Genomic DNA, 14655 nt, shown 5'->3' on the forward strand with positions numbered 1-14655 from the left:
CCATTTTTGAGACATTTTAAAAATGATATACATATCTTGAGTGATTTATGTACCCATTAATCGACAGTGGTGGTTAACCTGCAACATGGCCTTTAAGGTGCCAACATCCCAGAGTTTATGCTGCGAGACGCATTCGATGGTATGCCACAAGGACATTTTAGGTGCCCCCGGAATTGTTGTGTAGGTTTAATAACATGTTGTTTGTCCCTTTTAGCCCACCATAGCCGACATCCTGAACATTGGTTGGTGGGCTTCTGCAGCAGCCTGGTGAGTGAAGAAGTGTTTTTGAAATGTTGCCCTTATTAACTTAGTTCATACAAAAACAAAATTTTGTCATCATTTACTCACCCTCATATTACCTTCCTTCTGTGGAATAAGAAGATCTCTCCTTTTGTGTTTTGTAGTATTTTAGAAGTCAATAGACGCCAAATGTTGTTTTGGACCCTATTATATCAAAGACTATAGAATAACACAAGTCTTGTATTGTTTTGAATCGGGAAAAGTGCACCGCTCAACATAGCTGAATAAGTCCCGCCTTCTAAATAAGAGCCAATCGGTGATTGGTAAAGTCATTGTGTCACTGCAGTTGCTGTTAGAAGCTCCGGTTCCTATAGAAACAGTCAGACCCGCTGTTCCACTGCGCATGCGCATTAGCTTGATCCAGCCTGAAAAATTAAATTTTCTGTCATGATTTGAGCATTTAGAAACAAAATTTATGAGACAGTTGTTGTCAAATTTCATTGGTGATATCAAATATGAAATTCAATCGGAAGCTTGGCAAAGAGTTTTGGAAAACTTGATGTTTCCCCATTCAAATTAGTAGCTCCACTTACATGCCCGATAGGAGTTTCAAAGATGGCTGCCGATTGAAATGACTTGTCTTAAAGGGACTTTGCTATTATATAGACAAAAGCAGTTGAAACATTTCTTAGTGGAATCAATATTTCTTTTCATTTCTCCAGGTCAATATTGCAGCAGTTGTTTGTCAGCATCACATTTCCTAATTTCCTTGAGGCAGGTAAGAGCCAGACATTAGTAATTAAATGCTGTGAAACATTAAGCCATTGCAATTTGGCATTTGGCCTGTTTGTATTATCCTCTGGTTTACTGCCAAAACTACAAATGCTAATGAATGCTAAAGATGAAATTGTGTGCAAAGCATGACCACATATTCATTAGACTGTTTCAGAATGTAAAAAATACAATAAATGTAATGGAAAGCATGTTGTAAATTTTGACTGCATTCTGTGTACTTTGGGAAATTTTTATTTTTCTCGTATTTTTAAAAAACAAATGATTGGCTCATTGACACTTCAGCAGGGGTTATTTAGGCACTGAATCAACCTTAATCTGAAGAAACACTGAAAGTATTGTAGCTCATTGTAATTGAATTGCAATTGTGTTTTGTTCGCAGTGGAACAAGATGATGGCCTGTCTGAAATACCACATAAAGAGAGTTGCATTAAAGAGCAGACGCAGTATTTCTTTGAGAACAACGAGACAACTTTTAAGGGGACTGTTGAGTGTCTAAACTGCTCTAGGTAAGAAATGGTGACCATTTTGGAAATTGAACTTAATCAGGGAGGGAAAATGAAACAAAAACATTTAATTATTCAATTTAATGTTATGTTTTTCTAAATAATAAGTATATGCAACAAAAAACTTTTTTTATTTTCAATTTTTATTCCTCGTGACATGTACATGCATTCTCCTACAAACAAAGCAAATTATCTTCATTTGGGAGCATTTTTCAAACAAATATTGATTGAGATTCATTTGATGAATTAAATGGCAAATCATGTAACACTAAATAAAAAATAAAATATTTATTTAATATCGTATAACGATAAACAAATTCAATAGAATATTTTATTATGTAATTATATAATTTTGTTAATTGATTGTTGGCCCAATTCTTAATGATCAAAGTGATTTTTATCACAGGTGAATTGTGCCCATTAGGTTGTGTATATTTTTGTTTTTATTTGCAGGCAGTTCATAGCTGAAAAGCTTCCGAAGACAAATATGGTGCTTATTGTTGCTGACACACAGATGAGTTGCCAGATATGTGATGAAAATCCATTCTCCCAGGAAGAAAAGCCTTGTATCCTTCATACACATACAAACAAACTTACCATTTGGTATTGAAACACACAATGATAATGATAACTCATTAGATTACTGTCAGTGTTGGGAAGGAAGTTAAGAAACTAACTAGAAGTAGAATTTCCAGTAACTCTTCGTGTCTGATTCATTTTAGTTAATTGCTTCATCCAAACAGCTGATTTCAGTTAACTTGATTATCTCACCCAGTTATCTCTCATCTTACCCACCATGATTATCTCAACAAATGCCTCATTCACATGTCAAGGTCAAATGGGTTGCAAAGTTTTATCTGGACTTTAAATAATGGGACACTTGAATTCAGGTGTCTCCATCAGGCTACATTGCTAGCTAAACTAGCAAGACTTAGAGTTGTACCAGAAAAATCAACAGCTAGACCACCAATACCAGACCTGCATAAACCAGGATGGACCAGCATTTATAAACTGTTTTTGTTTTCAGCAGGAGTGTCTTATATCCATTTTGGTGAATTGGTGACTTATTCGAATGAATTCGTATGATCTGCTTATGTCCCATTGACATTTAGTTTTAGGGGTGGAGTTGAGTTGGACCTCCATGCTTTTCTTCAAAAAATCGTTTCCATACGAATTCATACCAATTGTCCGAATTCATACGAAATCGACACCTCATAAAATAGTTAACTTGACCCATAAATTCAGATTTAGATTATCTTAAATGTCACTTAGAATATTAGCATGTTATTTTTCCTGAACTTGGGCTCACAGCTCCGGGTCCAGATCCCTGCAAGTTAGCCCAGAACCCACGGTATCGGAAAGGTCCAAAAGAGTGCTTTGACAACAACTCAGTTGTAAGTCACCCAAACACCTTCTTCTGGCAAGATCCTACAACAGATTGAGACCAAACTAGCATTCAGCACGTGCATTATGCCTGGATCTCACATGTCCCCTATTCTTCTAAAATGGCTTGTTTTACCTGCTCTCATTTCAGTCATTACCTGACATCTACCACACTGAGACACTGCATGAAAATTTTTGAGATATAATTAATGTAAATCGACTCTGATGTTAGTCTCTGTGTGACAGATCTAGGAGAGCTTGGCTTTGTTTGACATGTTGTAATCTCACAAGAACGTATATTTCATGGCCTAAAGAATGTGGACACCCACTTTTTTCTGGTTTGGGTGTTTAAGATGGATGACTAACAGGTCAAGCGTATAGTTACAGTATAGAAATAAAGAATCTAGTGTGGAAGACCTGCACAAAACCAAGACATTAACCCCACTGAACACTTTAAGGGTGAACTAGAATAAGCTCTATTAATCACCATGATATTGAATCTAAATGTTCAGCAAGCACATATGAGTGGGGTGTTCAGGTGTCCACATACTTTGAGCAAGTAGTGCATCTTTATCTAAACACACACACTTACTTCCTGCTCTGGATTCTGTCTTTGTACTTACAGTATTAACGCTTTAAGCACTTCTTGTTGTGTGTTGCCTAAACTTCTGACTGTCAAACATTTTTCTGCATGACTCTTCCTCTCTTTCTCTCTCTCCTGCTGTGTATTTGGCTGTATAATATATGTTAGGATGAGGCCATGTGTAGGAGGAATGCAGGCTCTCCTCTGCTCTCCTCTTTGCTCATGTTACTGCTGCCAGTGTTCATGTGCTGTCCCGGGTCAGTCCATCTCTCTATCTCTCTTTCTCTCTCACTCGCTCTCTCCTGCATTATTTATTTGTTTATTTATTCTCTGCCAACTGAGAAGTACATTTATTAAAACGTTTTGCGTCGTATCGCATTTTACTCTCAACGTTTCCACAATCTATTTTAAACAGCAGTGGGTTAACTGCACCTTGAGTACAATGAGTATTTAAATAGTACATTTTTATTTTATTTTTATTTTCAGAACAAAGACATCTTTCTATGCAGATTTGATGCGTTACCTGAATCTGCTGCTACAACAGATCAGGCATTTCGTTTAATAAATAAGGCTATCATCCGGCACACGTCTTTTCATCTTTATGATACTTTCTTGCCTCGCTCATTATTATTATTATTATTATTATTATTATTATTTTATTATTATTATTTCTGTCTAATTCAGATTAATATCTCTTTCTTTCATGCATTTAATTTTGCACGAGACTAATTAGCTTAGCTGTGGCTTCTTGCATCTTCTTAAACTGCTAATTTAACTCATTCTTGACTAATTCAACACCTCTTCATTCATATGAATAAATTATCACCAACATATTACAGCATATTTAGTAATTGTACTTATCCAAAAGTATAGATTAATTGTGACTGTCACAATTACCGTAATTACGAGATGACATCTTTTAATTAAAAGTAATCATATTTGTATGTTTTAATATTTTTATTAATATTTTTAGTGCTGTCAAATCGATTAATCACAATTAATTGCATCTTACAAAAGTTTTTTTTTTACATAATATGTGTGTGTGTGTGTATTATTGTATTAATATATATACAGTTGTTATCGAAATTATTAAACCCCCATTGTAAATCAGGTTTATTGGCAACATTTACAAACTTTCAGTTATTTGCTATGAACAAATCAAACAAAAGTAATTGAAACAGCTCAATAGAACAAATGTTTCAAGTGGTTTCCCCAAATTAAACTGAAAATGCAACTTTTAATGACTTATGTAGTCTCAAAATTATTCAACCCGTTTCATGGCAAGCAGTTTGTGTGCTGCACCCACCTTCTTCAAATCCCACCAGAGATTTTCTTTATGATTCAAGTCAGGTGACTGTGATGGACACTGTAGAATCTTCCAGGACTGCTTCTGCTACCAAGCCTTGGTGGAATATGAGGTATGCTTGGGATTATTGTCCTGTTGGAAGGTCCAATGTCACCCAAGCTTTAGCTTCCTCACTGACAGCATGATGTTTTCTCCTAGGATTTCCTGATACTTTAATGAATCCATCTTCCCTTCCTCTGCAAGTTTCCAGTGGCAGAGGATGCAAAGCAGCCCCAGAGCATCACAAACCCCACAATGCTTAACTGTAGACAGAGTGTTCTTTTCAGCCCATGCTCCATTCTTCTTTCTCTAAACATACAGCTGATCCATAGGGCTGAAAAGTTGCAAAAGTTGTTTCATCGCTCCACAGAACAGAATCCCAAAACTTCTGTGGCTTATTTATATGATTTTGAGCAAATTGGAGCTGACTTGTCTTGTGCTTTTGGGTCAGTAGTGGTGGATGTCTTGGAGTTTGGCGTCTTGTACGTCTGGCATGCATTTGGTACGCGCCTTACTGTGCAACCGGAAACCTCAGTGCCTGTTGCCACCATGTCTTGCTGCAGGTCTTTAGTAGTCAATCAAGAGTTTTTCTGAACCTGCCTTCTCAGAAATCTGTTTGCAGCCGTTGATAGCTTCCTTTTTCTGCTCCGTCCAGGTAGTGTAACCACTGTTCCTTTACGTTTAAACTTGCAAACTATCCTTCCAACGGTATCAGGAACAATTAGTAACTTCGCTATCTTTTTGTATCCTGTTCCTTGTTTGTGAAGGGCGAGGATATCTTGTCTTAACTTTTTGGACGATTCTTTTGACCTATTTCTAACATGCAGTAAAAACATGACACTCAACAAACCTAGCCAGTTCAGATATTACATGTGTTCTAGTTCAAGCACACCTGGTGCAACTAATGAAGCCCTTGATTAGTTCTGTGCTTGAGACAACACCTCTCTTGCCGATTTCTGCTGTTGTGAGGGATTCTATTCAGGGGTTGAATAATTTTGAGACCGCAGAAGTCATTAAAAGTTGCATTTTCAGTTTTTTTTTTGAGAAACCACTGGAAACATTTGTTGTGTTGAGCTATTTCGATTACTTTTGTTTGATTTGTTGATTGCAAACAGCTGAAAGTATGTAAATTCTGTCAATGAACCTGATTTGCAATAGGGCTTTAATTATTTTGATTATAACTGTGTGTGTGTGTGTGTGTGTGTGTGTGTGTGTGTGTGTGTGTGTGTGTGTGTGTGTGTGTGTGTGTGTGTGTGTGTGTGTGTGTGTGTGTGTGTGTGTGTGTGTGTTATGTAAACAAAAACTTTATGTTAGATGATTTGACAGCACTAATGTTTTTTTATATATACTCTATATATTGCTATAAACTTTGAATATATTGCATATTCTCTAAGGAAAAAAAATCTTCGTTCAATGGGACTTTTACTTTCTGAACCCCAATTTATTACAAGGTTGAAAAAAAGGTTTTACGTCTCGTCATTACGGTAATTCCTACACAATCATCCCATTAATTCCCTATGACTTATTGTCTTTCTGTTGTCGGCATGATAACAGGAGTTTTTGGAGGAATGTGGTGGGGCATCAGGTCTGACTCCGTCTATCGTGTCCATGGTCATCCTCCAGTTGCTGCTGCTCTGGCTTCTGATTGGACGAGGACACTGTCTTTCGTGACCTCAGCACAGAGACACCACACCCCTCTACGATGCCAAAACACATACCACATCACATATGTACATTCATCCAGACTCCCACGCCACAACCCAGCACATGGAGGGAGAGGCTCTGACCCAGGAAGTACAAAACCGAAGCCATGATCACTCACAGCCCTTGAGGTCAAAGTAGGTCGGAGATGATAAATGAGCAACGACCTTTAACATTTGACCTCTGAGGTCGGACTCTCTCCACATGAGCGACGGGGTGGGCAGACTTAACTGGGTGGGCAGACATTGACAATTAATCTTCACTTTGCCCATGGAGATGAACTACGTCCCAGCGTAATAACGAAAAAATTATCCAATCACAACACTGCCAACCAAAGTTTCACCCTTTACCAGTGTGATGCCTTTTTTAACCTATTTGTCCTTCAACATATTTACAGCGACTAGTTCCTCAGTATTACAAACTGTTTATATGTGACTTTTATGGCCTTGTCACATTTGCCCTGCTGAGATATTTAATGGACCCCTCAGGGTCGGATCAGAATCCAACCTTGTTTGTGGTCTGCAGCCCATTACTGAAAAAAGGGACAAATGAGCAAGTGACCCAATAGCAAAAGTCTCTTGTTTTTCCCAGTGGTGTCCACCTCTGTGCCTCGGGAATATCGATTTCATTTCCAACCGCTATGTGAGAACAATCCCTCCCTCCATTTGCCCGTATTTACTATCACACATGATTTTTATCCGCCCATAGTGCATTCAAATGTGCACTGCTGCCAAATTTACCCTGTGTGTGGTCTTGCCTTACTTTGCACCATGCCAAGCAGGTCGTGTGGCCAAACTGCCCTGTCATTTTTATTTAGGGCTTTTTAAACTACTGCCAATTCGTACCGACCTAAAAGCTAGCTCGCAAAGTTATGTGTCCTGGTTGTGAATATGAAGAGGGGAAAAAAAATGCTGTTGCATGTGTGTTTTGGTTTTTTTTTTTGGTGAATTACCTGTTTATTTTAGATCTTTTAAGATGTTTTAAGTTATTTAAAGATTTTTTGTATGTTTAATGTTAAGTTTTCTGTTCTATAATTAATGTATGTGTGTGTGGATATGCAGATGGGTGAAAAGAAATTTATGACAGTTGCTCTTTCCCACACTTTAATATCATCTTGAGAACTCAAAAAGGTAGAAAGAAAATCATCTAATGTTTAGAGTTATTTTGAGACACTCGAGTTTATATGAGAAATGTTGACCCTGGTTGAGCTGTCTTTCGGGTCTCTGATGTGTCATATTTCACTTTAATGTCAGAGGCAGAGCTCTGTCAGCCTTTCTTTCCTGTCAACGTGCCTTGATTTAAATGGATACATATAAAATAAGTGAAGGAATATCACATGTGCAATCTGACCCTGGTTGCTCTGCAGAGAAATGCATAATATCGTCATTCTGATCTGACTAACGAAACTTCCGTCCCTTTAGAGATCCTGACTGGATCTTTGTGCCTCAATGAAATCTAGTCCCGAATCCAAAATGTATGGAATAATTAAGATTTTGAGAAGAGACAAGGATAATTATGGAAGGTTGTGAAAAAGAAAAGCAAGACGAATAATGTTTTATTCTTTCTTTCTTTTCTATTTAAGCATTTAGTTGTTGTTGTTTTTTTGAAGAGGAGGAGTGATGCCTGGTGCCAATATTCAATTTATTCAATATTGTATTGATTATGAAATGTGTTCGAAATGCTCAATTACTAGCAGACGTGATTTCTGGGAGTTATTTATGGCCACTGAACCGTATCGGCATTGTTTTTGGTTTGGTGTAAACATGTACAAAGTTATTTAGATCTCAATCAGCAGATTACCATCATTATGTTGTATCTTAGCTTAGAAAAACAGGAAAATAAAAGACACGAAGCCACAGTACATCCAAATCTGGGATGGAAAGTGAATTCCAGTGAGCAATGCCACTGTTACTTTACGCATAATTTCCTCTGTACACGGGAAACGTCTTTGTTAATGCACCTGAAAACAACATGATTGTACTAGGTGGAGTTGGCTTCAAGTCAGTGAAGTGGCTTGCATCCATGATTCCTCACTTCACTGTTATCAGACATGCATTCTAGAAGTGAAGTGCATTAAATCAATGTATTCCATACCATAAACACCATAAACATCATAGTTAATTGGCTGTCAAAATGAGAAATGATTGAAAACATCTCCAGCTCCAGACCATTAACTCGACGAATTACCCATGTTGATTCCCAGCTAAACTAATGTAATCCTGTTTATCTATACTAAGTATAATGTACTAAAATACATGTTTTTCACTTCCTCTAGCTGTACTTAAAAGTGCCATAGAACTATTTGTCTTCAAAAAACAGGAAAGCGGCCAGTGAGGGTATTCAAACCTTTAATATATTAATATCTCTTCCTTATGGCCTGTTTATTTGGCATGTATTGCACTGGAAGTGAAAACTAAGCATTGTTGTGTGCATGTGAACATCTGCTTTTTTGTGTGATGCTAGAGTATTTGCCTCTGTAGGTGCTGGAGTGTGTAAAGTAACAGATCACGGCTCTGTTCGGAATAGCATTCTAGCATACTACTACCATATTCGCAAGTATATAGTATGTATACTATGGGCAGTATGCAAATTTTCAATATGCAAATACAGAAGACCAACTATTTTTGCTAAAAATATGCAGTATGCAACATCACACTGGATGGAATACTGCGTCCCACAATGCAATGCGTCCGACTTGACGTTCGTTTTTACAGTGTGACTGCAAAAATTTACATATTTAGACTAATTAACTGTTCAGAGTCCCGGATAACTGGATGCCATGTGATGATGTCACAATATAGCATTCTACAGTTTGGAATTTTTAAAGAGATAGAACATACTGTACAGTATACTGTAAGTAGTATGCTAATATTCCATTCAGAACACTGCCTTAAAGTTGCGGTCACATTTACAGTTCCTCAGCCAAATTTGGTGGGAGAAATCCAGTAATTTCAATAGGAAATTTCACATGAGGGTGAAAAAGTTCCCCGTGCAGGTTTCGCTCATATTCAAGTTAGTCACGCAAATTCAGCGCATTCACCAACGGAAAGCTGCTTGGTTTGAAAGTGACATCTGTGTGAGCTGCACTTCATAAAAGGGCCTTTTTTTGCTAATGTGACCGCACCTTAACTTTCACTGCCTTTATCTTGGGGCGACAGCTGCTGAACCGAGACGTATCCCAATCTTGACGGTCCAAGCTAACCTTAACCTCAAATGTCAAAACTGATTTGGGAGCTGTATTTGAAAGAATTAAGGGTCTCCAGCTTCTGACAGAAATTGTTTACAGGATACCTTAATAGAGGTGAAAGTGTTTTCTAGGATATCAAAAAGACAGATGTTCTGTGGAAATATGAGATCGATTCATATTATTCCTTCGAAAATACAAAATTAGATATAGCATCTTTTGTTCTTCAGTCAAACTGGGATGAAAAAAGCCGCCCTGTTTAACGTCCTGTAGACTGCGAGTTCAGATGCTGTCACCTAAGGAACAGAATATTTGCAAAATGTGGGTTTTTTGAAGCTGGTGTTTCGGTTCTCTGTCTATCTGGACTGTGTGGGTTTTGATCTCTGGAATAGTCTACTAGTGTGAAGAGTGTTTTGAGTGGTCAGTCAGATCCTGCTGCCTCCACTTGCCTCTTGGCTGACCGTCAGTCTGCCTCAGTCAGGGTTTAGGAGGACTTATCTGTGGGCTTATTTTCAGTCTCCCTCAATTGTACTTTCATCCAGTGGTTCCCATCTGGTTTTGCTTCAGGAGCCAGAATTTAAGTGCCGACCCAAACAATATCAAACGTAACCCGTATTTAATGTAATCCGGGTTGTATTTTCTTTTACTATACATAGTTTCGTTTATGGTGATTGAGGATTTTGACTGCTTTCAAGTAACGATGTTGTCATCTGCGTAATTTGGATAAATCGTTTCTATCAAATGACAACTTAAATTACGCCAAGGCTTTTGACGTCAACTAAAAAAGATACAGGAAGCGTTTTCTCCTTCCTTTAAAATGTTTATATGTCTTTTGCTACTAATTTGTGACCTTAGTTGGGCTAGACAGCATGTTTTTTTTGTAAGCTGTGAGGGAAAGACATACTGATGTCTGTCTGCTTTTTACAGTTTTTAATTTTTTTAAATTCAGTTTTAGTTTTTGTGTGCGTGTGCTGGAAATATTTGGATATACATATTTTCAAAGCTTTTTGGATGAACGATCGACACTAAGGTATACAGTACAACCAACTGTATCTTCATCCCTCACATCGTTGTTTTTCTTCGCATAGAACTGAATATGGCATTGACCTTAGTTTCGTGCATTATTATATGCTTAATTGCATTTTATTATTTGATTCCGTGTTCTGCGGCCCACTAGTTGAGAACCACTGATTTAATGCGTAACACTCTTGTAAATCTTGATTCACCGGAGTCAACCAGTGTGTATATTTGTTAAAAAAAATTTTTAAAAAGTAAAAATAATTCTCTACAACAAATATGATGAAAACAAAAATCCCAATGTTTATAATCCTCATGTTCAAGTATATTCAGAATAAAAACTTTGCCATCAATGGAAGAGGTGATGTGTCCTTTGCCTTGACTGCTTTGACCGTGACACATTTCTGTTTTTCTTCTTTCCCCAAATCACTTCTACTTGTATTTGTCCTGGTGCCAAAACATTTTTCCCCATGTATGTCAGAGGGAAGTTGAAGTCTGCAGTTCCCTTTCAAGGGAACTTCGAGCTGCGTCAAACGCTGCGGGAACGCCCCTGCGTTGTGCGTCATGAAGCACGTATGGAATCAGCCCAATGGAGAGATGAAACGTCATAGGCGGGTGACGTCATCGACCAGGAAACTATAAAGCACCCCAAAAACACAAGCGCATTAGCTTCTGTGCTTTCAGTCGCGCTACATGTGAATCTGTCCCTGTGTGATATTGTCTGTCTTACATACCCTGCACCACACAAACAATTTATCCCTATATATATATATATTGAGAGATTATGGCGGACGAACAGCAGTTTAGAAAGTGTGTTCCTCCCTGCTCGCGTTATTTAACGAGCGGGGATACACATGATCTTTGTGTTGTTTGTTTGGGAGTTCAGCATGCCCAGTTTGCTCTCGAGGGAGCAGACTGTGAGCATTGCGAGCGTTTGCCGTTAAGGACGCTCCGCTCCCGCCGGTCGCTCTTTGAGGAGAGCGGTTCGGTGCGCGCTCCCCGCGGTTCGGGTCCCGCTTCTGCCGAGGCAGAGCGGCGGCGCTTATCGTGGGGATCGCAGATGGATCTCACAGCGGGGTTTGAGACGGGCTCTGCCTTATCTCTCCCTTCACCTGTGAGATCCAGTGCCTCAGTCCCGGGTTCGGAAGCACGCGCTGCGGTTTCTTCCGCTCGGGCTGAGGCACCAATGCTATCCAGTTCTGAGGAACTTGATGTTGTTAGTGTTGAGGGAGATGTGGAGGATTCGCCACCCCACACTCCTGAGAGTGATGAGCTTATGGAGGTGTTAACAAGAGCTGTTGAAAAACTTAATATTGAATGGCCAGTGACTAGACAGGAGTCTGTTTCTAAATCAAAGTTGGATGAGAGATTTTTGCCGTCACGTGTGCAGCCTCCACGCCGGTGCCTGCCGTTTTTCCATGATCTCCACACCGAGGTGTCGAAATCATGGAGAAAACCGGTGTCATATAGAGTGTTTAGTCCCCAGACTTCAACATACGCTAATATTATGGGAGCCAAGGCTCATGGTTATGGTGCGTTGCCTCGTGTGGAAGAGACGCTTGCGAGCCATCTCTCCCCCGAAGCAGCATCATCTTTTAAGGCACCGGCATTACCCACCAAGCCTTTAAGAAACACTTCGGCTTTGGTGGGTAAAGCATATTCGGCAGCAGGTCAGGCTGCGTCATGTCTGCATACTATGTCAATCTTGCAGGCATACCAGGCTGATCTGCTAAGGGACATGAGTGAGAGTGAGGAGGTCAGTACTGACGTAGTTCGCGAACTGCGTCAGGCTGCTGATTTATCCCTGCGTGCCACCAGAGAATCGGCCAAATTAATGGGTCGTTCTATGGCAGCTCTGGTGGCCGCAGAAAGACATTTGTGGTTAAATCAGACTAATATTAAAGAGAGAGAAAAAGCTTTTCTTTTAGATGCTCCTCTTTCTCCCATGGGGTTGTTTGGTGATGCTGTGAATTCAGTTATCGATAAATTCCAAGAAGAAAAGAAACAAACTGCAGCTTTTAAAAAGTTTCTTCCCCTTAAAGTTCATGTCCCTGGGGCTGCTGGGCGGGAGCAGCCCCGGCCGTCTTCGAGCTCATCACATAGAGCGCAGCAGAGGCAGAGTGTCGCGTCTCGTGCTCCCCCTGCTGGACAGTGGGCTCAGCCGCGACACTCTCAGCCGAAGCCTTCTCCCAGTAGAACTGATCTGAGGACAGTTATATTGGCTAAGAAGGCTTCGGCTAAGAAGAAGTCCTGACGCCAAGCCGTTCAGGATGCTGAGGGTGGTCCCCACCGAGGCGGAAAGGTGTTCACCTCTTTTTACGGTGCCCATTCCTCCTCGGTGCCCTCAGGGGCTCGTTCTGCCAACCCCGCCTTTATGCCGGGGCACAGACGATCCCAGCGAGCGCTTTCCCGAGGGACGCTCGCTCCCTCTGAGGAGGGTCTCAGAGCGGTCAGACCAGTTGTTCCCTGCCGGTGCGCCGTTACAGGGCGCTGCGTCTGCTGCTCAAGTTACACCAGAGGCCAGTCTCGAGAGGCTGGTACCCTTAGTAGAATTTCTGGCAGAGTGGAAAAGCCTTCCAAAAATATCTCATTGGGTCCTGCAGACAGTAGAAAAGGGTTATGCTATCCAGTTCAGGTGTCGTCCACCAAAATTCAGAGGGGTTCTGCACACAGTGGTGGGCCCCGAGCAGGCTCTGGTATTGGAACAAGAGGTGAAAACGCTCCTTCAAAAAGAGGCTATAGAACGGGTTCCTCCTCCCAGTTTGGAGTCAGGTTATTACAGCCGATATTTCATCGTTCCAAAGAAGGATGGGGGGTTGCGTCCAATTTTAGACCTGCGCATATTGAATCGCTCGGTAGGGAAGCTAAAATTCAAGATGCTCACTATCAAGCAGATCGTGTCTCAAATCAGGTCCGAGGACTGGTTTGTCACGATAGATCTGAAGGACGCATACTTCCATGTGTCCATCCTTCCACAACACAGGAAGTTCCTGAGGTTCGCCTTCGGGGGCGAGGCGTACCAGTACAGGGTTCTTCCGTTTGGCCTAGCTTTATCTCCCCGCACTTTCACGAAATGCATGGATGCAGCACTAGTGCCTCTGAGGCTTCAGGGCATTCGTATTCTCAATTACATCGACGATTGGTTGATTTTAGCTCAGACCGAGCAGATGGCGGTTCGGCATCGAGATGTCGTCCTCGCTCATATCAGAAAGTTGGGGTTGAGGCTGAACGCAAAGAAAAGTGTATTATCTCCTTCCCAGAAGACCACTTTTCTGGGTGTCGTTTGGGATTCGGTATCGATGCGGGCGCGACTCTCTCCGACCCGCATCGCTTCGATTCTCTCAGCTGTGAAACAAGTGAAGCTAGGCCAGCTACTCACTGTCAAGCAGTTTCAGAGACTGTTGGGTCTGATGGCAGCAGCGTCCAACGTTATACCTTGCGGCCTGTTGTACATGAGACCGCTACAGTGGTGGCTCAGGACCAAGGGATTCTCCCCGAGGGGAAATCCGCTCCGCACGTTCAAAGTCACGCGGCGCTGCCTTCGTGCTCTGGTCATGTGGAGAGAAACTTGGTTCCTATCCAAAGGTCCTGTGCTGGGGGCTCTTTGTCGTCGCATAACGCTAACGACGGATGCTTCCCTCACAGGGTGGGGGGCGGTCATGAGTGGTCGCCCAGCCCAAGGTCTGTGGCAGGATCATCATCTTTCGTGGCACATAAATTGTCTAGAGATGTTGGCTGTGTTTCAGGCTCTGAAACACTTCCTAACAGACCTGAGAGGCCATCATGTGTTAGTTCAATCAGACAACACGTCGGTGGTCTCTTATATAAATCATCAGGGGGGCCTGCGGTCTCGCCGGCTTTACAAGTTGGCCCGTCAGATCCTCCTGTGGTCCCAAGGGAAGCT

The 14655-nt window shown here is 40.9% G+C and overlaps 1 protein-coding gene across 3 annotated transcripts in view; it reads left to right on the forward strand.

The window, feature by feature from the left end:
• Positions 1-11109, forward strand: part of cacna2d1a (calcium channel, voltage-dependent, alpha 2/delta subunit 1a) — a 93958-nt gene extending 82849 nt beyond the window's left edge. For 2 of the 3 annotated variants that reach the window (XR_013205235.1, XM_077234259.1), the window contains exons 33-38: positions 215-267; positions 963-1018; positions 1415-1541; positions 1992-2104; positions 2850-2932; positions 6404-11109. Coding sequence is in view for 2 of the 3 variants with exons in the window: in XM_077234259.1 (XP_077090374.1) it covers positions 215-267; positions 963-1018; positions 1415-1541; positions 1992-2104; positions 2850-2932; positions 6404-6520 (549 nt within the window). In the remaining variant the exon portion in view is untranslated. Of the gene's footprint in view, positions 1-214; positions 268-962; positions 1019-1414; positions 1542-1991; positions 2105-2849; positions 2933-3672; positions 3887-6403 lie in introns of those variants that run through there. The other variant, XM_077234258.1, reaches the window with a different exon arrangement.
• The last annotated feature ends 3546 nt before the right edge of the window (positions 11110-14655 follow it).

Source organism: Siphateles boraxobius, unplaced genomic scaffold, assembly GCF_051911475.1.
Source record: "Siphateles boraxobius isolate OS27281-9 unplaced genomic scaffold, OSU_SipBor_1 19, whole genome shotgun sequence".
Taxonomy (NCBI): Eukaryota; Metazoa; Chordata; class Actinopteri; order Cypriniformes; family Leuciscidae; genus Siphateles; species Siphateles boraxobius.